The sequence below is a fragment of the Aricia agestis genome, chromosome 1 (genome assembly GCF_905147365.1).
Source record: "Aricia agestis chromosome 1, ilAriAges1.1, whole genome shotgun sequence".
Lineage (NCBI taxonomy): Eukaryota > Metazoa > Arthropoda > Insecta > Lepidoptera > Lycaenidae > Aricia > Aricia agestis.
In genome coordinates this window covers 19,296,505-19,321,757 of record NC_056406.1, presented here as the reverse complement: position 1 = coordinate 19,321,757, position 25,253 = coordinate 19,296,505, and the positions used below count along the sequence as shown (strand labels likewise).

Below are 25,253 nucleotides of genomic sequence, written 5' to 3'. Positions count from 1 at the left end.
TGCACCCTCTAAGAGTGCGAACCAAAGGTCTACCCATTAGGCCACGGACGCTCTCAAACTGCCAATTATGAAGGTACTAATTCAACAACGATAGAACTAGATTGCGTACATATTACTTTACATTACGGAATACTCAGACAGAATGAATTCTAAGTTCTAGCTCACGTAGCGAACGCTTATTGTAAGTTCAATTACGCAAACTTAGCGCGCGAGTTACCTAGATATTAACAGTTGCTTCCACTCCAAAGTGTTTAGTACCTAAGAAGTCAGGTATTCATTATATTACAATTAAAACCCGAGACTAACTTATTTAACTGAAAACTATTTTTAGCCTAAATTTTGTAATTTTAAATTGTAGCACCAATTTTAGGCTAGGTTTATCGGAGAATTTTTACCACTAATTTTGTATTTCTGTGGTGAAACCGTTTATTTATAGCTTTTTCTTTACTTCCTCAAATCTTTCAGGGTATAATGACGCCAACTAACGGAGACACGGCGGCGCCCCGCGTCGTGGTGTTGGACGGGGGCTTCTCGACTCAGCTGTCCTGCCACGTCGGCCACGTGATAGACGGGGATCCGCTGTGGAGCGCGCGCTTCCTGCACACACACCCTGCGGAGGTCGTCAACACGCATCTTGACTTCCTGAGAGGTAATTATGCGGGACACCCTGATTATTTCGCGTTTAGAAATCTGTGTTACTAGCGTGCGCGATGTAGGTAAAGGACTTGCGCGGCTACACACCGGTAAACTGCTATGTTACAACACAAATATTGCTTCGCTAACACGAAGAGTTAGCTTTTATGTGCCTACCTATATAACTACATAATATTATTACAAAAGTTTTATTGGATCGAGTTATTTCCTATATTTTCACGTTTACTACAGAGTGAGTTTGTGGCAGGTTTTTAAGCGCAGCAAAATTCACCAAATATTATGACAAAGCTTAGTAGCTTCGTGCAGAAATAATTAAAAATATTTCACTTTGTCCAGGGTACTAATGGTAGTATATTAAAACGCGTTTTCCGCAGTGGAATGAAGTTGCATTTCATAAGTGTTTATAAAAATTCATACTATGAAATGTTTATAAATAAATCCAATTAATTAAAATATGTATAGGTGCTTGGGGTTGTCTCTGTTACCTGTTCAAAATTTAAACAGCTGAAATTTTTTTTGATAAGACGAGCTGAACTATTCGAAAGCTATTTGGTATAAAAATACTGTCTAGTAACTAGTTGAATAATTCAATTACGTACGTGTTACACGTGGTGAGGACAGATCGTCTCGTATCACAGAGATTTTTCACGGTCATTAATAACCCAACTGTCACGTGGAATAAAAGGGAAACTCCGTGCTGTCAAGCAACAGAAAGGAGAGCTCTAGCCTCTACCCTTTCTTTGCGTCTGGATTTCACAATGTAACCGCATTGTAAATTTAATTGGCTATTGATACCGATAATCGCTGAGATACTATATTTGTACTAAAGGTTGTAGGTTATGGGTTATATTGTAAAATTAATTGGCTATCGATACCGATAATCGCTGAGATACTATTTGTAAAAAAGGTAATAATATGTTAAGTTATAACTTTAAATTTTCATGAGATTTCACTCATTCCCTGCATGTGGGTCGGTCCCCATTGCACCGGTCGGTCGGTGACTCTTCACAGAGGGAGAAATAGCAATAGCCAGTAGGCCGAGCGGGAACTTTGTCGAGATTGTACCAGATACCTGGACTAGTCAAGTCCATCCGTACAGATACAGATTGGGCTAAACGACTAGTTAGGGTTCCGTACTCAAAGGGTAAAAACAGGACCCTATTACTAAAACTTGGATGTCTGTCTGCCCGTGTGTCTGTCCGTCTGTCTGTCTCCAGGCTATATTTCAAGAAACGCTATAGCTACGCTTCTGAAATTTTCACAGTTTGCGTATATCTATTGCTGTTATAACAAATACTAAAAACAAAATAAAATTAATATTGAAAGGGGGCTCCCATATTATAACAAAATAATTAAAGGAGGCTCCCATACAAAAAACACAATTTTTTAGTATTTTTGCTCTATATAATAGTACGGACCCCTTCGTGCAGTCCAACTCGCACTTGGCTGATTTTTTTTATCTATGTCGAGTGATTATAGTGAACAGCTGATTTATCACATGTGTCAAGTGTGATATAAAAATGTCTGTGCATATTATTATGTAGATAATACCAGTTGCTATGTCAATAGAGATACGAACTTATCGGACCACTTCGTTTAATATGAAACAATATAAGTGCCTTTTGAATTTGCCTTTTAAATTCAACCGCAACATTTTCCCGTAAAACAGATTAAAAATTACATTTACTTTGTTACAAAATGTATACGATAATTAATTTTACAAAATATTTATATTAATTACGATTTACGACTGAAACTTTATTTTGATATCATATTTACCTATCAATTTCAAAATGTTAAATATACAAGTGGAATTGTTAATTTAAAAAATATTGTTTAACGACATTACTTATCCAGTAAGTTAGATACTTTTGTCTTTAAAAAATATTGACCTATGTAAAAGTCAATCTTAAACCTACGACCGCATTGATTAATCAAAAAACGTAAAATATAATAGTAGTAAATGCTTTCAATTTAGACAGGAATGGAACACAAGGCGTGATAGAGGAGGCAGTAATTACATCTTATCCGCACGGAGTCAGTAGGTGAATGAATATGGATACATTACACAGCCGATGCCGCAGCAGAGCTGAGTTGTGGCTGAGTGCTCCGGTACGGGTGTTTTGACAAATTATGCGTTAGGTCGCTTTTGGCTTGTCATTTCCTTCCAGCGAGCGCGAGTGTGACCTCGCCTCGTGTCATCGTCCTATGAAAGCGCTTTTCTTCACCACAAAACGGACCGTTTCTTTTCATAAGGAAAAGCCTGAAAGTGTCTACGGGCAAATAACTCCCTGGAGGCGAGCCTCCTGCCTCGCTTTGCCGGTCGCCTATAGAGGGAATGATAATATGAATAAACATAAAAACATCGTCCTCATCGGGGTGTAATTATGAGATGTAAAAAGTAGACGATAAATCAACGTTTTCCTGTAAAAGGGACGATCCGCGCGCGCCCTTGGCTGAATCGAAGCCCTTTCGAAACATAAAGACCGTGAATAAAGATTATAAAGCGAAATGATGACCACTTTGCAATTTAAGTGACCTTCATTTTTATATATGCGTATTAATAAAACCGGTATTTTGGAAGTGTAGGTAGCATGGAGTTTTTTTAATTCAATAATTTGAGTCGTCTATGGGCTTTTCGTCCAAATGCTATTTCCGTTGCTTTCGTAATAATTTGTTCACGTACAAAGGTTTACAGTTTACATCTTAATCTACTTGAAGTCAATCACGGCGCAGAACTGTTTTTTTATTTTTTATTACTACCAATGTAAGCATAGAGATTTACTTTTTGATATTAATCGTACTACGCCTGCTCACTGCGATAAAAGTTTACTAAGTGAAAGATTGCTTAGGAGTACGTAAGTATGATTATGTAGAGAGTAAACAAACTGTTTCTATTTCACCCATAACGAGTAACCTCCCCAAGACTGATCCTACACTTAACTTCTGCCATTCTATTTTTAACCCATACTATGTTGCACGTAGTTTCCTAAACCAATTAAACGACCATCAAGACGTAGATTGTTGTCGCTCACGTGGAGCACAAAACGTAGGTAACCCGGTGCCGTAAATTTGCATTGTAGAGGAGCCGGGGCGGCAAAACATATTCCGTGTTGTTCTCCGCCCGGCGCCATCATTAATCACCTTGTCTTTAATATGTTTCCATTCGCGGCACGTCTAGTCACTCTGTAGTATGTAATTAGTTTCTTCTAAGTAACAAATTTTCCTTTTCAGTTTTCGTAGTTCGTACACCGCTGAAAGTTTAAACAGTTGTGTCGTGCCGCATTCTGTTTATTGTGCGAGAGCAGCAGAATAATTTCGTCGAGATAATATGTTCGAGTACAAAATATTGTATCGATAGGTTATTCGTAGGATAAGAGCTATTGCATCAGCTCAATATTTACTCTTAATTAAAGTGTTAATTAAGATTAGATAGTACAATAGCATCGTATTCATATTGTAAAGTACATTTTATCAATTCATAAATACACACGATATTGTATTAACTTTCTTCATTTATTTAAGTAACAAACATCGGGACTTATGCGTTTTTACGAAAGAATGTAGAGTTCTATTTAATTTTTTCTTAATCTTTGTTTTATTTGTATTTTTGATAATGCTATAAGTAAACATTTTGTTACTGCTCAGTCGAGAGTTTCATTACTGCGCTGGAGATCTGACGTAGCACCCCTATAGCACCCCTCCATCATCAAAGACACTCGCAAGTGCACCCTTACAAATGACATCGCTATTAAAAACGGCAACTTCATCATATTTACCGAGCTCGATAGAAAATTATTTATAGCTACGCCAGGTGTTTAGTTCTCTAAAGTCAATTTTAAAATATGTTATTAAAACAAGTCAGTTTCTAAAATAAAATTATTGTACATATTTTATTAGTTTTGTGATTCCAGATGTACAAAAATGTTGGCAAAAAACGCGCGATTAATTTAATATATTGTTTATAATGGTCGATACGCGGCCGCAGCCACATTTGGCAGCTTTTCAGAGCACACGCACCAAGCGTGTGATAGCGCGTGATCGGATTTTTCCTCTTGCACGAGTTTTTTCTATGATTTTGATTATTTTTATTTACACTCATTTGTATAGCTATTAATAACAACAATTTATTTCACGTTTTATGGAAACAATATTAGACCAATAAAAACTTGATTATTACATTAAGTCTAGCTAAGTTATTGTTGAGAGAATATTCATATTATATTATTTACATATTCTATCTCATATGCTATTAGTAATTTGCAAATACATAATTGGAACCGAGCAACCATTACTCAACCTGGGAAGTGGTAACACACTCATCATTCGTGCCTCGTTACGATATAACATATTATTAGTGAGTAGTGACAAGTGGCATTCTAACATGAGGGTTTAGTTACACGTGTTGGATCACATAAGACAAGTGTGTTCCTCTTACAACTGGCTAATCTCCCTGAATAAGGGTCACTTCACATCGAACAGCAGCGAGACGCAACACGACGATGTGAAGAAAACAGTACTTTTTTCTGACGCCTCGTATATGAACGGCTCGTTGCTTTACACTGCGAGGTATATAATAATATATGATGAGGAGCAGCTCTTTGTGGTGCAACGTACTATGAATGTTCTCAAATAAACTTGTATTATGTAGTAAATTAAGCTCTTTGCACGTACCTCTTCTATAATTTAAAAATCTCATCACGTTTCATCCTTTTCCGTGTGACCAGTTCTTAAGGTATCGACTATCGACTGTGGGAGTAACAAGAATAATATTTGTTTCAGCGGGCGCGAATTTAATCATAACAAACACATACCAGGCATCGATCGACGGGTTCGTCCAGCATCTGAACGTCACGGCAGAACAGGCGCGGGACCTCATACGTCGCGCCGTCGACTTGGCCAAGCAGGCACGCGACTTGTACTTAGAGGAATTTGAACCTTATGATCAAAGTGGTAAGAACTTTTATGTCAATTAAAAGCTATGATTAGAATAAGTAACATTCGTAAAATTCGTACACTGGGAGTAAGGCTGGATTTATATGCGTCAGGGCGAACGCGCGGTTTGGCCACTCCACAAGAAAAAGCTAGTTACTCAGCATATATACAGCAGAATGAAATCCCAGTGACGTGGGAGAGCCATGCTTCTGTACGAATGGGCCTGCTCGCGCGATCGGGCGGACGCATGTAAATCCAGCCTAACCCAGTAGGAATTGCAATGACAGGGGTGCTACGCGCGTAGCACGCTCTACGCAAGCTCTACGTCATCACTTCTCAAGTTGTAATTAAGTAATTATTAATAACCATTCAAAATAAATAAATTAAACGAGTCGCTTAACAATACAAAACCAAGCTAAAGATTATCTATACTTGTAATATTATTATATTGCGGAAGAGTTTGTTAGTTTGTCTGTCTGTTTGTTTGAACGCGGTAATCTCAGGAATTACTGGTCCGATTTGAAAAAATCTTTCAGTGTTATCGAGGAAGGCTATAGGCTATATTTTATCACGCTAATACTAACTAGCTATTTGACCGAGCTTTGCTCGGTATTCGATAAAACACGAATAAAATGACATTTTCTAAAAATGATTTTTAGCTAGATCGATTTATCGCCCCTGAATATATACTAAATTTTATGAAAATCGTTGGAGCCGATTCCGAGATTCCAATTTATATATATATATATATATATATATATATATATATATATATATATATATATATATATATATATATATATATATATATATATATATATATATATATATATATATATATATATATATATATATATATATATATATATATATATATATATATATACAAGAATTGCTCGTTTAAAGATATAAGATAAAAGCGAAGAAATAGAGGAAAGTGTGAAAAAATCGGGGGGAAATTATTTGGAAGGCTATAGGCTATATTTTATCACGCTAAGACTAATAGGAGTGAAGAAATGTAGGAAAATGTGGCAAAACGGGCGAAATCATTTGAAAGGGCTTATCTCACGAACTACAGGAGCAATTTTTCTCTTATTTGGTAGACCACGTGAAGGATCATAGGCTATTTTTGTCGACCAATTTGTCTGTGAAAAATCTAATTTACGCGGGCAATGCCGCGCGGAACGTCTAGTTATAATTATAATTTCCAGAGTCAGAATGTTAATCAAACTGAAGGCATAAGTTAGCTGTTGTGTTAGATTGTTATAAGTATATTGTGAGGGCGGCGAGACGAAATGAAGTATACTTTAACACTACTATATTACATTTCGCTTTCGGTCTCGTGCACTTTTCATAGTGGTGGCGCCTCGCCGCGTGTGTCGAGAACTGACCCTAATACGCTTTTATACTATTTTTACTAGCTTATATTACAGTAGTCAACTGTGAGTTGTGGTGGATATTATGATAGGTATCTATATATATAAAACTCAAAGGTGACTGACTGATATAGTGATCTATCAACACGCAGCCCAAACCACTAGACGGATCAGGCTGAAATTTGGCATGCAGGTAGATGTTATGACGTAGGCATTCGCTAAGAAAGGATTTTGATAAATTCTAACCCCAAGGGGTTCAAATAGGGGATGAAAGTTTGTATTTAATAATACTTCTTAACGCGAGCGAAGCCGCGGGTAAAAGCTCGTCTATATATATATTTTGCTTTCTATATTAATAATAAAGAGATATTTATATTTTTTTTATCTAAACTAAGCTGCTCAAAAACTGTTTTACGCGCACATATGGGGCTTTTGTGTCATGTTTAAAAATGAACTAAAACAAGTATCTACATAGTTTTCTGAAAAATGTAACTGTAAAAACATAAAAAAGGCAGTGGATAAAGTGGATAACTCACAAATCGAAAACTGACAGTTTTTTTTCATAAATGGAGGCTCGAAAATTACTTGAAATAAAAAATGTGGATTCTATTTATAGCTATATTATATTAGTTAGATCAGGGGTTCCCAAAGTGTGTGCCACGGCGCTCTGGTGCACCGTGGAATGGCAAGAGGGGCGTCGCTCCGCGCTGTGAGTCCATCCTCCATCATTATCCGAAACCACAAATATTATATATAAAATTAAACATTAATCATGTATAGCAGACAGATGATTAAATATTTGTTAATTATCATTTACCTGCTTAACCTAACTATAATAATAAAGGTGTTTATTTATGTATCTTTTTATAATAGCTAGGTAGATTAGGGCACCGTGACAAAATACTGCGACGTGTAACTGCGCCGCAGGCTGAAAAAGAACCCCTGAGCTAGATGATGAAGTAGATAAGTAAAAAAGTTTGTTCAAATTATCACTGCATATTATAAAACAGTCGCTTTTTTTCCTCATGTCTTTCGATCATATTAGTGATCGAAGCTCATGTCCCTTTGATCCCTTTAATCTTTAAAACTACGCAACGGATTTTGATGCGGTTTTATTTAATAGATACTAGATAGAGTCATTAAAGAGGAAGGTTTATCACATTCATTAAATAGTGGAGAAATCTACGAATAATAAAAACTAAGGAATCGTAACTCCCATACTATTACCGTTTTAAATTTGGTTCCTTTTGTTGTGTAATGTAACGTCAGCCTAGTACCGCTCAAGGTCACCTAAATATTGCAAATGTATTGAAATGTGTACCTAAGGTACACTTTTTGACAAGTATTGTGGCGCATGTATTTTGACGGAGTTACTTTTCCTTAGTTTTTATTATTCGTAGGGAGAAATACTGTTATTTTTGAAGTTTCTGATGTGATGTCATAAATAATTACATTTTTTCCGCTTACATTGCAAACGCAGGCTAAGCCCTACGAGATTCATCAAATTAATGTACCAAGTATTGTACACTATGAAAAGGTCTACAGAAAACTCCGCGATGGTAGGTATATGTCTATCTCTTATGGATATTCCACAATAACATTTTTTTGTCATTTACTTTTAACTATAACTAATGGCTAATTTTTGAAGCGATTTTAACCAATGCGGCATTAATCCTTATTCAATTAAATACTTTAAATACATTATTGATTTAATATAGATCTTTATGGCCCTTAACAGCATATGATTTAAATGAATATTTTCGAAGATATTACAGATTTAAAAATTTCGGGACGTAGCTTTTGCGGCGGTACCGAACATTGCGGGCCACCGTCACGGGTAGTAATGAATATAAATCAAAACTACCTACTGAATCGATTTTAATCATTTTTCAGTGAGTGACATAGGCTATATATTTTATACCCGTGCGAAGCCGGGGCGGATCGCTAGTAATCCCGAATATATGAGTAATTGCTTTAATGTTGCAAAATGTTAGTTACCTACTCCATGACACTCATGTCTTCAAATACGGTCTTAATCACGGAATATATAACACTAATAGTGTTATATATTCCGTGGTCTTAATAATAACTCCATAACCTATTATGACGTATTTTGCTATAGGATCAGAAGTCAATAATATGCTTGATATACAGCTAGTTGACCGCAGTGCCGCTACTACTCGTACACTCGCCATGTGTCAGCAACAGAACACGATAAATCAATCCGTACTCCAAACTGGCTTACTTTCAAAGTTTATTTACTAAGCCGTGGATTGCACCAACTTACTTTTTAACTATAACTTTAACTTTAACCATAACAAAATGTCAAATGAACTGTCAAATTCCTAGTAAAAGTCCATAATTGACAACATTTCAAATATTTTTTGTACTTGTTTTATGACAAAATATAAAAGTAGGGGTTAAATTAGGGGACCCATATTTTTTATTTTTGAAAATGTGGTCATTTTCATTTATAAAACTTGGTTTTTAATTCTGATCATTCTAAAATGACTTAAGCGCCAAATGACGTCATTGGTACGGTTGAATAACAAAATTTGTTTGCACGTCATAGCTGATTTCTTAAAAAAAACTGTCAGTACTGTCACTGACATTGTGATACTTTATTTTGAGGTTATCGAATTTGTTATTGTGTTTAGATCTGCATTATTTTCGTTCCTACAAGCAAAGGTGTGTATCGTATCGTATTCTGCCGTACTCTTCTCGGAAATTAATGATTAAAAATTTTTAAAATTTTTTTTTGGACTTCGGAAATAAAAACAAAGAAATGGTATTTTTTATTTTTGATGATTAATTAAATGAAATGTTGTCAATTGACGCCATATTTGACGATAACCTTAACCTTAACTCTAACTACGCCTCTGGTGCAACCCACCCTTAAATTAAAAAGTCTCCGAACCTGTTTCAAATATCTGTGAAGCTACAAAAGTTTTAACGCATTTTTAATCTTTGTGTCCGTGTTAAAGTAAGCAATAAAATCGACGTCTATTAAAATATTGTGAAATAATTAATAATATAGATATCAAAATTAATTAATTTTTATTATTAATGAATTTATATAAAATATAAAATAATTAGACGTGGGAGAGCCATGCTTCAGCACGTATGGGCCGGTTCGACCGGAGAAATACCACGTTCTCACAGAAAACCGGCGTGAAACAGCGCTTGCGCTGTGTTTCGCCGAGTGAGTGAGTTTACCGGAGGCCCAATCCCCTACCCTATTTCCTTCCCTACCCTCCCCTATTCCCTTCCCTTCCCATCCCTACCCTCGCCTATTACCCTATTCCCTCATAAAATGCCGGCAACGCACCTGCAGCTCTGCTAATGCTGCGAGTGTCCATGGGCGACGGTAGTTGCTTTCCATCAGGTGACCCGTTTGCTCGTCTGCCCCCTTATTTCATTAAAAAAAATTGGTCAATAAACTACTGAACAAAGTGCCAAATTAATAGATCACATTCTCATCCGATTACGACAGAATGAAGGTTATGTTTTTCGAGAGTATGTTATGTGTATCTGTGTATAATTGTTAAGCACGATCTGCAGCCTTTACGACTTGATGTATTTTAACATGAGATGTGTCGTTTAATTCTTGTTTACTGTGAGAGTGACACTTATAATATGTTTGTGTATTTTTTTTAAATTAACGCTTTTACTTGTTACGTTAGATACGCCACTGATAGTGGGTTCCGTGGGTCCGTACGGCGCCCACCTGCACGACGGCTCGGAGTACGACGGCAGCTACGCCGACAACACCACAGTTGAAGTGAGTATTATTTTCCTTACCTTTTTCAACATCATATCATTTTCCTTTTCCTCTTTTCCCTTTTAACCTATTATTATGCCGTCAATTGCGGTTGTAATTTTTTTCCTTTACATTTTGCATTAAGATTTAAGAAATAAAAAAAGAAAGATTGAATTATAAATAAGTCATTTTATTTACTGTATTAATTGTTCAATTATACTGTTTATTTAAAGACTAGATAATGCCCGCAACTCCATTGCGACAAAATTAGTTAATCGCGCGGCAATCGTACATTTTTCCGGGATGTAAAGTATCCTATGTCCTCTTCCGGGACTCGAGGTATCTCCATACCAAATTTCAGCAAAATCAGTTCAACGGTCTGGGCGTGAAGAGGTAACAGACAGACAGACAGATAGACACTTTCGCATTTATAATATTAGTATGGAAGTATGGATTGTTTCACCTGTCAGTCAAAGTGAAATTCTGTCACTTGATAGCGACTTACGAATTTTTTTGTCACTTTCATCCGGATCCTTAATGTATGAAATTCCTTCGTAAACGGAACATTTGTGAACTATTTACTAGGGAAGCTATCACGGCAGTTTGTCCTCATTAGGAAAAGTGAAGGTAATTGTTCTTTAAAGCGGCGCGGGGCGTAATAATTGCTTTATAGGTTGTTCGTAGTACCGCCGTAGTATGAGCGTAGCTTGAACTCGCTCGAGTTCCTCTACACAGCTCCTGTACGTTATTTTGCTATAGCAAAATAACGTACAGGAGCTGAGATTATAATCTAGAGCGGCAAGCGAAAATAGTGTTGAGTGGCTTATTATTATGTTACACTTTGTAGACGCTTTAAACTCTCTTATCTAAATTTAGACGCTTTATAAACAGTCTGTGGATTATGTTTAAGCTTTTTTAGCCCATTGCGGGTGATTCGAGGAATATATTATTTTAAAATTGTCTTTATCAATCAAAGAATTTTTCGAAGCTGGCAAAATTTTGGATCTACAAAAAATAATGTGTCGATGTGTGGGAAACCTACAAAAAATAATGTGTACAGGTTTTGTTAACAAACCTTAACATTTTTACATTACAAATTATTTAGAAATCATAAGTAAGTTGAAATCTTAAAATTTATTTATTTTTATTTCTTACAAAGCTAAGTGTTTATTTCCAAATAAAGAGAAAAACAAAAGCATACTTATGTTAGTTCACCTGGAGCAGCAAAATGCCGAGAGTCGAGACAGTGGGGCTATAAATAATTACAATGAGGGTAGTAAAAGCGGCGAGTCGCTCGTCGGTGTGAAAACTAAATTCTATTATGAAGCTCTCCTCACGAATATCTGTTTGATTCAATTAGTTCGGGGCTCCGTCGAACATCGCCGACAAAAAAGGGAGCAAGCGGATTTTTTTACACGGTCGATATAAATTTTAATTTGCACCCTACTTTACGACTCTCTTTACGATTTGGCTGGCGCTTACAGCTCTCATTTCATTAGATACGGTATATAAGATTCCTCGGTAATTTATACATACCTAGTTCGCTGCTCGAGGCCGAAAGGTGAGAGGTGCGGTGTGCAGAGTCGTTTAAAAAAGATAAATCCTATTTTATTTACTTTGCGTTTGTTTAAGGAAAGTATAAAAATACGTAAACGTTTAATTAACTATACCTACAGCCACACGTTCATCACGTGGAAATAATTATTTATTTTTTAGACGTTTAAAAGTGATTAATCACTTAAACTGTAAACAAACATTTTAAAATCTACCACAAACAAGGTATTAACTACTCAGTACTCACGCACTACTTCACTATGATACTAAAGATGGCATAGCATTCGTAATGACTAGTTTAAAATTATCAATAGTCATCAAGCAGAAATTTACTTACTTGATAATAAGGTACACACTTTATACGAAGGAAACAAACAGAAACCAGATCTTTGCTTATTAGAAACGAAATTGTTTTCCCAATTAGAGGAAACTCTTTAAATGTCCCCGACTAAGTATTCTGTTACGAATTATTTTGCATTATTTTAATGTTAAACATCTTCCGGCGGCGGGCGGACTATATACGAATAGAAATAGAAATACCTAATTAGCATTGATTATTGAGGTTGATACGTCGTTAAATATGTAGTGTCCGTATCCAGCGATACTCTATTTATTTTTGCAAGTGGGTCAAAGTTTACTTCAACAAAACGAAGCTGCAAATTTCCAATAAATTTTAATAAAAATCGCACGTGGTCTTTCATCCGAATCATTAAATATTGGCGAAGAAGGTGTTTATTTTAGGTAACGTAAAATACGCCAGTAAAAACTTTACAGACACTTTCAGACGGCAGTAACTACCTAAGTAACTGTTTCTGAGGACGTGGCGAGATTAACACTCGGTATTTTTATCATTTGACGACCGACGTGTACACACTCAGTAAAAGACTACTACTAGTGTAAAAGGTATTATATATATTCGACGACCTTGACGACCGTGGCTCAGTTGGTGGGCTGTCGGTAGCTTAAGCCGGGAGTCGCGGGTTCGAATCCCGCCGACGGAACAAAAAGTTTTCAAAGTTCCTGGGTCATGGATGTGTATTAAATAATTATTTGTATCATAATATAATAAAATTTTTGTTACGTGTTAATAAAAGTTTTGTTGGTTTGACGACCTCTGTGGCTCAGTGGTGAGCGCGTTGGTAACTCAAGCCGGGGGTCGCTTGCAAAAAGTTTTTAAAGTTCCTGGGTCATGGATGTGTATTAAATATGTGTATCATATAATAAAAATCTTAAATATATGTATAGTATAAAAGTATTAAATATATTTCCGTTGTCTGGTACCTGTAACATAAGTCCTTCAGGTACTTAGCACGGGGCCAGACTGACGTGGTGTGAAGCGTCCATAGATATTATTATTACTTCAGTAAGCAGTTATCACTCAGTACTAAAGTTGACTTCATGCTAGTCAGGTCATTTTTTTTTTTTAATGAAATAAGGGGGCAAACGAGCAAACGGGTCACCTGATGGAAAGCAACATCCGTCGCCCATGGACACTCGCAGCATCAGAAGAGCTGCAGGTGAGTTGCCGGCCTTTTAAGAGCGAATAGGGTAATAGGGGAGGGTAGGGATGGGAAGGGAATGGAATTGGGGATGATAGGGAAGAGAATTGGGCCTCCGGTAAACTCACTCACTCACTCGGTGAAACACAGCGCAAGCGCTGTTTCTCGCCGGTTTTCTGTGAGAACGTGGTATTTCTCAGGTCGAGCCGGCCCATTCGTGCCGAAGCATAGCTCTCCCACGTATATAAATTCAAATCAATTACTCGTTTTATCGCTAAAAATGTGGAAAGTTTTTGTATGACTAAACAAGAGAGTTTCACATGAATTTGCAAAAGCTGCGTTATCGCCAGAGTACATTGTATAGGGGTCAGATTGGTCAGAGTACAGCACTATCGCCCGACACCGTGCCCACTGCCCACTGCCCACTGCCCACTGTCCGCTGTCCGCAGTCTCGCCTAGCCGATAACTTCGCTCCGTGCAAATTATTAACATTTATTTACTTTCGCATCGCTCGTTAAAAATTATGACATTCGTTTTATCTTTAATGCTTTTATTTAATATTTTATTAGTTTATTGCTCCGGAGCTAACGAACGATTCGATTAATGAGACAGCAGCGTTGATATTTTTCGAAATTATATTGAGTCATAATTTGCGAGAGTTGAGAAATTTAAAAAATATTTAAATATACAATATGTCCCAAGTAATGTGTAGAGTCTAGGTAACTAACACCATAATTTGTACACAACTGCCGAATGTAACAATTGACGCTGTAATGTACTAAATGTATATTATGGCACTTACCTTTTTGCTATATATCACGGAGATATGTCAAAGGTGGGTTAGAGCTGGAGCCTGGAACCATTTGGGAAAAGCTCGGGTCGACCGAAAGATATAAATAAAGTAAAGATGCTTCGGCTTACCCCGTATTTCCGACGGAGTCGCTTTTGTAATAATTTTAAAAGTATCAATACCGTTTACGATATTAATTCAATCAAAACTGGCACCGAACCAAATACGTGATTAAATGATAATAACGTATTTCGATAAAGCAACACGTTAACAGTTCGAGATCAGAAAATGAATCGTTCGACTCGCGACCTCAGCGATTTCGGAAATTTATTTCTTTGATCATACTTTACGACTCGTCTACTTATTTCGCTGAGTCAGAGTAGACAGAATTATAGAGTATACCGACTTAGAACTAATGTTGAAATTTTTAAATTTGACGTATTATGACGAAAATCGTCGCTAGGGTTGTTAACTTGTTACCTACGAATTTAAAACTATGACATATTCGATGGACGTGTTCCTCTTTGGTCGTATTGTTGTTCAATGTGTTTTGGCACATGCGATAAATTGTCAGAATCCAATTTTGAAATCTTTATTTTAATTAATATTTAAAAATAAATTATATCAACTAGCGCGAGGCACATTCCGTTCATAATCCTAGTGAAACCCGACGAATTTGATAGATATTGAAACCTGTCCGTTTCTTTGCAGTCGAACTACTGGTAGTTATGTCTATTGTGGTTGAGTTATGGAAGCGAGTTTAGCTTCACTCGGAAAGTTCTGCGTAGACGCCATCGACGCCAAGTTACATCAAAACCAGACGGCTATGCAAACTCGGATGAGCTTATTATACGATTTTATTGACTCTGTAATGCGAAATGTTTACCAGCCATTTAAAAATTTGTTTACGAATGAATCGTTGTAAAGACATAATTTATCGAAAAGATAATTTCCGTAGGACAAGCGAATATCCTTCCCGGCCGGCCTTAACGACGTTTATTATTATTTCAATTATCTACTTGTACACAAACCTATTATAGAGCCGGACTTATTATGAGGCTGTGAGCTATGTATTGCTATCACTATTAATATTTTATATTTTGCTATTATATATAAAAATATATGGCAAAATATAATTTTTTTTTCCAAATAAAATTATTATTTTCTGTCCATTATTCCTCTTTATACAGACTTTATTAAACCTGAGTTCTTTGAATACCTATTTTTTTCAACCAGACAATGCGAGAGTGGCACCGGCCTCGTATCCAGGCGCTGGTGGAGGCTGGAGTAGACCTTCTGGCGCTGGAGACCATCCCCTGCCAGGAGGAGGCGGAGATGCTGTGCGAGCTGCTGAGGGACTACCCCAATATCAAAGCCTGGCTCTCCTTCAGCTGCAAAGTATGCTGTTATTTTTATCGTGTAACCGAGTAACTTTTAATCAAATGATATAATCACATATAATCCTGTCAAGTCTATTATCCTGTCATAGAAGTATAGATAAAGAAATATTCTAATACTCAACTCCAAGGTTAAGTCTTACTGAGGTGGTTACTGGTTAGGTTATAATAGTTATTTAGTCAAATAATAATAATGAGCAGCATCAGACTGCATCTTAACTTATTTTCCCGGTTATTCTTGTGACTTGTGAGGTATAAAACTTTATTCACTATCTCCAATTTAATCGAAATGATCGAATGCTATAAAACTCCAAATCGACAGAATACAAATAAACATTAAGTGATCCAATAAAATAGTTGTTCCCTAAATGAAATCCTTAATTCTTTCTGACGAAATTAAACTCGTATTAGTTGTTATCTGCTCCTCGCAAGTTGAAGTTTAGGAGTCCAATTTCATTTACAACACTTAGATTCAGTGAAACAAACAGCTGCTTTATGTTACCGTGCCTTCGTTTATTAAAATTATTATAGTTTTGAAGCATAAGATGTTGAAAAGGAATAATTTAATTCTATCTAGATTCAGTCATAACTAAAACAAAACCTGCAACTTCACGTGCCTTATTTATTACATCTTTAAGCTTAAGATGTTGAAGAGGAATAATTACATTCCTAAATAAAGAGTGCTATTAAAAGTTGGGTCACAATATCAAGGAACTTCAAAAAAAACTCATCAGAATTCGCTCGACGACCTCGACGATTATAGCGCGTTTTAAGGTCAACTCGACGATAACTTACATCACAAATTAAACACTTTCTGTTGTTGTGCGATTAATAATTCTTTTTGTAAACATTTTAAAACATTATTTTGCACGTTAATTAACTTTCGTTAAATATCATAATTACGTTAACGTCTTCTTCGTAGGCAATTAAAAGGAGCACGAAAATGTTAAATAATTTGCCAGTTTAAAAATATGTATTCAGGGTGTGATTTATACATATATAGTTACTTATATACCTAAACTTAAATAAATTTTCGCTAATTTTGTTAATTGCTTAAAGAACTTACTAAATTACTCGTGCATTAATTATGAGAACAGAATGTAGTTAGATTAAACTAATTTGTGTGCTAATTAATATTATAAGTCAAATTAAAATTAACAAGTAATGAAATTTTTCAGGACAACCAAAGTATAGCTCACGGAGAGAGTTTTCAAAAGGTCGCCAAGAAATGCTGGGAGGCGAACCCCGAGCAGCTGGTGGCCGTGGGCGTGAACTGCTGCGCGCCATCCTTCGTCTCCAACCTGATGAAGGGGTTCAACGACGACCGGCCCCACGACCCCATACCGCTCATCGTCTACCCCAACTCGGGAGAGAAATATAATCCTCAGATCGGGTAAGTTCTATGGATATTTATAGGGGGCAAATAAGTGGACGAATCACGCGATGTTAGAGACAAGCAAAATCAGGGGAATCACAAAATATAGAAATTGATTCCTAGGCGGACCTACGTACTTAATTTGGAAAAAATGCTAAGCGTTAGCTGGCTATTAAAAATTGTACTGATTTGCATTTTCTTAATAATATGTTACAATTAAAATATGTAACCGGTAGTTCTTAAACGGATTTTTAAATCTATTTTTCATTCCCAAAAAGTACATATTATTAAGAACTATAAGGACTTTTCAGTCAAAACTACTAAAGTATACTAACAGTACGAATTTAGCAAAAAACATAATATGATACATTTTAGAGCTTAGGTACTACTAATTTATGACAAGATAATTACTTGATGCATTCAAGTTTTGTTCCACATAAGCTTACAAAGTTAAACGCATACGGAGATAGATTTAGGAGATTATCTGAAGTGACTAGACATTATATTATTCGAACAAGCAATTTATCCATCAAAGTTGAGACTCGAGTCTGAAAGTGCACCTTGTTGGGAACAAAGAAGTTCGTTAGATATGACGTTATCTCAGGTAATAAAAATGTTAACATTAGAAAAATATGAAATTGTGTGACTATCATTTCTTAGTTTAGAGAGTAGGTTAGTGGACGGTATACTTAATCCATACTTAATATTATAATGCTAAGTACTCACATGCGGTTTTGCTCGATAGTTTTACTCCAAATCGAGAAATAATTATTGTGCAGTGGACCACAAAACTGACAGCTCGAAGGCTCGCATCGAGCCGGCTTGATGGAATTAAATACATAATTTATATCGATTTAGAATAAAACTATCGGGCAATGCTGAATGTGTGGACGAAATCTCGAGCCGCGTGTTTTGCTCCTCGTTATTACTCGATCGAGCAAAACCGTATGTGAGTAGTGAGTACTTAGCATAAAGGCAAAAGTGTACTACTAACTAGGGTATGTTATTCGAATATTCGAATACTCGTTTTATTCGAATATTCAACGATTTTATTATTCGAATATTCGCCAAATTATTTTTCGAATAATTCGAATAGTAAAAATATTTTTTATTTTTGTTTAAAATGCTATCAAACATAAAATTAACATGGAATAAGAACATAATTAAGTTTATTTCAGAAAAATAATATTATTTATGAATATTCTACATCTTTAATGATAATATTATAATATATATAAGGGGGTGCTATCACAAAAATAGGGCAACTTTTGAAGGCATTTTGTCTTCATCATATTTAATTTGTTATTAAATTCCCTGTTAGTGTACATGATAGGTGATCACTGATCAATTAATTCTGTCTTATCTAAAAGGGTCAGTCACTTTATGCCTTAATTTAGGAAATTTTTAGAGTGTTGCTGATTTACGCATCTAGGGACTGACAACTTTAAACCCTTCATGCGCGAGTCTGACTCGCACTTAGCCTATTTTATTATTTTTTAGGACTACGTCGGGTCGAAACTTCTTATAGGATATATAAAGAGTAGAAATGTATCACAAAAGTATATATTTTTCAACATTTGGGCCATACTAAAGCTGTTTGTTTGACTGCTGAGTTTCAGCTTTTGATATAATATTTTCAATAATTGTTTTTCTTCAGTCTATTATATTTTTTCAGTTGAGAAGGCTTCAACAATATTTATTATGTATTTCGTTATAGTACCGATGTTTTCACACTAAACGTCAGTCCGAGCGCCTTTAGAAGCTAGGGCCTGATGGTCTAGGGACTGATTATTTGGAATAAAATTGAACTTAAAATTCTGTTGCAAATAACATTATAAAGTCTACTATGATATTGCAAACAATGCCGACGTATTACATATAAAATAAATTGATTAATTCATAAGAATTTAATATCAATAAACAACAAAATTACTTATCTAGGGATTGAACAAGTGACTGGAATTACCACGTGGTGGGCCACAAACTTTCATTTCTGCACTGATTTATAAAATAACCGCCGCAGAGCGAGTGTTGTCAGAGAATAACTTCAGGTAATGCTCTTAAATTCACCAACAATATTCAACGCACATTCTAATGATGTCGCGAAATTTTAAAATTCGTAAGTGGCTAGGGCCTGGCGAATAAAGTTGAGAGCACTAAACTCATTCGAGAAAAAATAATTATTGTTTATTTTAACTACAAAATACTTACATAATTAGCTGCGAGTACTTAAACATTTTAAAAATTATGAATAAAGATAAGAATAAACATAATACTTTTTTAAATATGGATTCCTAAATACAAAATTTCGGAGAACAGAGATGCCTACGGCCTGACATTTGGGACATATAAAACAGATTTTTAAATATCTAGTATAATGTTACTTTTAACATAATTTTGGGGAATAAATTAAACACATTGTAAACTATTATTTAGCAATGGGGATTGTCCATTTTTTTTTAATTTTGCTCATTACAAAAATATTTCGAGGAATAAGGTCAGTGATCGTTTTTCTGTATATAAACGAAAAAAATACCTATTAGTTACTTATATTTTTGAACAAATATGTTTAACCTTTGTTTGACCTTCAATGGCGTTAAATTAGCAAATAAAGTCGACCAACATTACGTTTCGAACTTTTGGTAAGCTTCTTTAAGTAATGAAAACTTGCATTTGACGAACCAGCCATTATAAATAAGATTGAAACAACATTTAAAACATACTACAAGGTCAATTGGCCGCAGATGATGATGACGAGAGCGAAACTTTAAAAATTTATTGAGAAAAAACTAGCCAATGAATTTCAAAATTATTTAATTTATATTCTTAATATTTTAACGAAAAAAATATAAAAAGTACATGTGATTTTTTTTGGACAATGCCCATTGTGCTAGTAAATAATTAGTATTGATTTTAACTGAAATGTGCTGCGGAAACGAAGTTTCCCTATTTTTGTGAAACCACCCATCGACCATCCATCGTCGCCGTTGACCATGTTTTAGAAACGTCTAATAAATTCATTTGCATGTTTTTAGGCAAAATAACGATTTTGCCTAAAGACATGAAATAAAGATATTATAAACTCCTTTCAGTCATGGTTTTCAGTATCGTCAGTAATGGCCGCTCACGATCTGTATCCATTGACTTCTTTCAAGCATAATCACATGAGAAAAGTAAAAGGTGCTATGATCGAAAACGGTTTACACTTTACAGCCTTTCTTTTATTGCCCAGCTGTAATCTCAAAATATACATTTTTAAAGTGTTTAACGATAAAAATTAACTATGTTATTTACAAAGATTTATGTTGATAAAAGTAAAAATTAAAATTGCTTACTTCGTAGTATTAACAAATTGGTTGTACATGGTTGTACGAAGTTTTTTGTTACTTTTGTTCAGAGTTTTGAGCATTTTTCAAAAAATTTGAATTATTCGAATAATATTCGAATTATTCGAAAACTTTTGTAAAATATTCGAATTATTCGAATAGTAAACTTGTCGAATAATTCCCTACATTACATTCCCTACTACTAACCTAACCTAAACCGTTGAACCGATCTTGCTAATCTTTTGTCCCGGGAAAGGTACTTTTATCCCGAAAATTGTACGTTTTCCGCGCGATATAACGAATTTAGGCGCAACGGAGTCGCGAGCGTTATATCTGCAATATTAAACTTGAAGCTTATTTCGTTGCCAATTACAAACGCTAGCGTAGTTGCACTTACATGCTAAACAAAAAGGTTAATTGTAAACTGTCAAATACGATGTTTTGTAAATGAGCGTTTTGTACTTCCAGTTGGATCGACCGCGACAAGTGCGAGCCGGTGGAGGTGTTCATCCAGGAGTGGCTGGATCTGGGCGTGCGGTACGTCGGCGGCTGCTGCAGGACCTACGCCGCGGACGTCTCCAGAATACGCAACCAGGTCAACTGCTGGCGCGACCGCTGGCGCTTCAAACACACCACCAACGCGTAGACATTCCTGAGCCTGTAGCCAAGATTTTTTCTTTATCGCTTCCTTATAGAATCGCTGATCAAAATGTATGGAATTGTCATAAGCGTTCGTTAATATGCAGTTGACGTTCGACTCGTCTAATGTCAATTCCATACATTATGATCGGCGATTCTATAAAGAAGCGATCAAGAAAAGTCTTGGCTAGCGGATCTGGCTATTCATTTCACTGTGAACGTAAACAAATCAACGAGGAGACGAATGGCAAAACGATTCATAATGTTGGTCCATAGACTAAAGACTAGTATACACAAAAGACTTGTGAATGTAATGTGCAAGTTTTTTTTTTTTGTATGATGTTGAAATAATAAGTACTTAGGTATAGCATATTATGAAAAATGTCGTGAAAAAGATTTGGGTGAAACATAGGTACCTACCTAGGTTTGTTTACGATCTCAGTAAAGTAAATTGACAAGAACTGTAGACTGAAAAAGATGTGTAGTACAAGACTTTTACACACGCCATAAAACCCAAAGTAAGTAACAATGTAGGTAAGATTGAAAATATATTTTTTGTTATTTTACTGTAAATTGTAATGTTTGATAAAATATTTTACCTATGTTACCTATTGTTGCGCACAGAGGCAAAAATATTAATTATGTTATTTTTAAGTGAATTATTAAAATGTACATCCATTAACTGCGTTTTATTTTAAAGGCTTGATACTCATAATAAAGTTCAGCTAAAAATAAATTACAAGTGTCTCTTGAACTATAATTAAATATATCTACGGTACTTCAAAATTGAGGTCCAAAATTCCACCGTAACATACATACAGAGCAAGTTAAATAAAAGCTTTTAAAAGGGGTTAGGTCAGTGCACTCCGATAAATAATAATAACATTCATGTCACAAACAATATATAAAACCTACGTAGGCTATATTGTAGTCACTTGCTGCAAAAAACTATGTCTTCTTCTTTCTTCACTTCATAAAATAAATTTCTTATAAAAAGAGAATCCTAATGTCCCCTACAGAGGCGGCGTAAGGCGTGGGCGACCGCCCACGCCCTCGCGGTCCATGGGGCCTCGTGCACCATGGATTTTGAAGGATTAACTAGTTTTCATAGTTTACTCAAATTTTCATTTAAAAAATATAAATAAAAGTTTGAGTATTCAAAAAATTATTTGTCTCAACAAAATCCGGCTCGTTTCATCATCATTCAGGAGGCCTCGCAAAATATATCTTGCCCACATCAAACTTAAGTCTTGCCCCGCCACTGGTCTCCTTTATACCTAAATATTCGTATCAATTTTCTAGTCAATGAAATAAAAACAGAATTTATTCAATTGTAAACAGGTAAAAGAAACACAAAAAGTGTAAGGCAGTTATAAAAATGTAGAGAACTCGAGCAAACCGATCCGACGCTTCTGGCGACAATCGGAAGTGTCACAGCGTCGAGTGTTTGTACAGAACCCGAACATTCCTTTGTCAATGTTATTCTATTTAATTAGGAACAGTTAAGTTAATCTAACCTTGGTTGAACTCCTCTGAAACGGCTCGACCGATTTTCGTGAATCTTAGCGAGCATATTTATTATTTAATCGGCTAGGGTTGAGAATCGGACATCTACTTTTTATATTAATAAGTGAATTTGTTGAATACCGAATAAATAATAGTAAAAATTATTACGACTCGAGACTGACGGCGACCATTGTTTGTGTGACGGGATAGTTACTTCAATAAAATAATAATGGGTGAAAATCGAAATACTTTATACGGCAAAACAACATTTGCCGGGACAGCTAGTATAAATATACAAGATGTTAGTGTAAACACCGTTTACCTTGAAACCATTAAATGAGCCCGTCAAAATGAACAACTTTTTTTATGAGAACAATGCTGGGAACTCAAAAAAATCCGTCTTCATACCCATTCATATTTCCAATCCGGGCATCCGTATGGGCATGAAAACGGCATTTTTTTTCGAGTTCCAGCATTGTTCTCATAGAAAAAGTTGTTCGTTGTGACGGACTCATTTGATGGTTTCAAGGATAACGGTGTTTACACTAACACACTGTATAATATTGCATATACAGGGTGTAACAAAACAAAGTGATAACTGATATTAGGTGCTTTAGGGTGTGAGTGTCCCTTATTTTGAGTTTACTGTGAAAGGAGCATCGTATGCATGCATGCATTTTTTTGTGATTTGTATTGAGGCCGAGCGTTATAAATTTACCTATACAAAAGTTTAAAAAAGTTAGTTTTCAGCGCTGCTACTTTCACAGTTAAATCTATACAGGGGACTCATACACACCCTAAAAACCTAAAGTATTATCACTTTGTTTGCTAACATCCTGTAGGTATACAGTATTCTCTCTAACTTGAAGTAGCAAAACATTGGATTTTTTCTTTATGTTGGCTGAGTTTTATTTTAAGAAAACGTACATCTACTCAGCAGCACTCTATTTACAATTCAAAGGTGCTCTTCTGGTAGATATTGGGATGGCATTATTTCTTGGTAATTTATTAACAACTCCAATATTATGTCCAGAAGAATCACCATAACTACTGGTTAAAGTGGCCGATGCGATAACTAACGGAACCACAGTAATTAAACCGAAGCCTACCTTCGGTAATCACTTAACACCAGAGTGTCGAATGATTGCTTCCCGGATTATATTACTCTTTACCACTCAGAATAATGTGCGAGAGAGGTTCCCGCTTACATAGCTTTAGGACCTAGGTATACCTATTACTAGTGTGTATATAATTTATATGTATGTTAGTCATTAAGGTATATATTGTATGGATAGGCCCATACAATATATATTGTATGGGCCCATACAATATAATATATGGTATAGCCTGATATAAATAAAAAATAAAAAAATTACGTAGGTTGACTATCCGTGTTCATGGAAAAAAGTGTCTGTCAGTCTGTGTATGTCATCTCTTTATGCTTAAATGATTACAGGTCAGCCAGATTGGATGAAATAAGTTATGTAGATCCCGGCAAAGTGTAGCGTTACCGTACTCGGTTCGGCGAAAAGATGAAATAAAATGACGTTAATTAAAAGCTTTTTTTACCTCCTCTAACTTAGCAAAGCTAGATTGTATTCTTGGTCTCAAAGAGCAATCTTTTAAGCAATATAATATCATATCTAATGTATTCTGAAACTTAAGGAGAGCGCAGCGACAGGCTAGTAAAGTTTCATTTCTAGCACTCCAGAAATCTCGAATAGTGTTCGTTATGCTATTGTAAGCGTTGAGTTTGTAGTGTTTAAATAAATTAATGCAATGATGCCCAAGATCGTACGAAATGAACAGTCATACAAACAAACTGAACGCGTTTTTTGATCAGGGTTAAATTCTACCTCTTCTCGTTTTCAAGAGTCAGTTACAAGAACGCAATATGAAGATCTGACTAGTTGTCCGCTTCGTTGTAGATTAACACAATCTACCTTGTGATTATGAAGCGATCGTTTAAAAAAGCAGCGCAACGCCTCGTCGGTCGTCACTCGTCACATTGCAATGGACACTGACCCTAAAACGGATTAGATCGAAGGAAATCCAGACCTTAAGTACCGAGAAAGAACCTTCACATCAGAAAAAGTGTTTTCAGTGCTATATTCGAATATTTGCGCGAATTTATTGGCAATAGTACGTCGACTACATCTAATGTATTCCTCGTCCCACAGCTATGAGAGTTGAGACCCAACTCTGTGACAAAGGGGCACGAGTCGAGTGCTCACTGTAATTTCAGATTGATCAAATTGATTGTGCATATTGTCACACGGCGGCGGCTTTGATTGCCACGACCCCGCACGTGTGAACTCCAGTTATTTCTGTAGATAGAGCGTCTTTATGGGATCACATGACACAAAGTACGTCATTAAATTTGATTCAGGAATCAAAGGTATCATCTCTACTATATATACTTGTTATCTGTGGTATCATCTT

At 35.6% G+C, this 25,253-nt stretch overlaps 1 protein-coding gene across 3 annotated transcripts in view; it reads left to right on the top strand.

Annotated features, from left to right (window-relative positions):
• Positions 1-21,958, top strand: part of LOC121727849 (homocysteine S-methyltransferase-like) — a 40,763-nt gene extending 18,805 nt beyond the window's left edge. For all 3 annotated transcript variants that reach the window (XM_042115901.1, XM_042115881.1, XM_042115892.1), the window contains 6 exons: positions 466-649; positions 5,437-5,607; positions 10,649-10,746; positions 15,805-15,966; positions 17,144-17,358; positions 21,135-21,958. In XM_042115901.1, the coding sequence (XP_041971835.1) occupies positions 472-649; positions 5,437-5,607; positions 10,649-10,746; positions 15,805-15,966; positions 17,144-17,358; positions 21,135-21,312 (1,002 nt within the window). In that variant the 5' untranslated portion in view covers positions 466-471 and the 3' untranslated portion in view covers positions 21,313-21,958. The remainder of the gene's footprint in view (positions 1-465; positions 650-5,436; positions 5,608-10,648; positions 10,747-15,804; positions 15,967-17,143; positions 17,359-21,134) is intronic.
• The last annotated feature ends 3,295 nt before the right edge of the window (positions 21,959-25,253 follow it).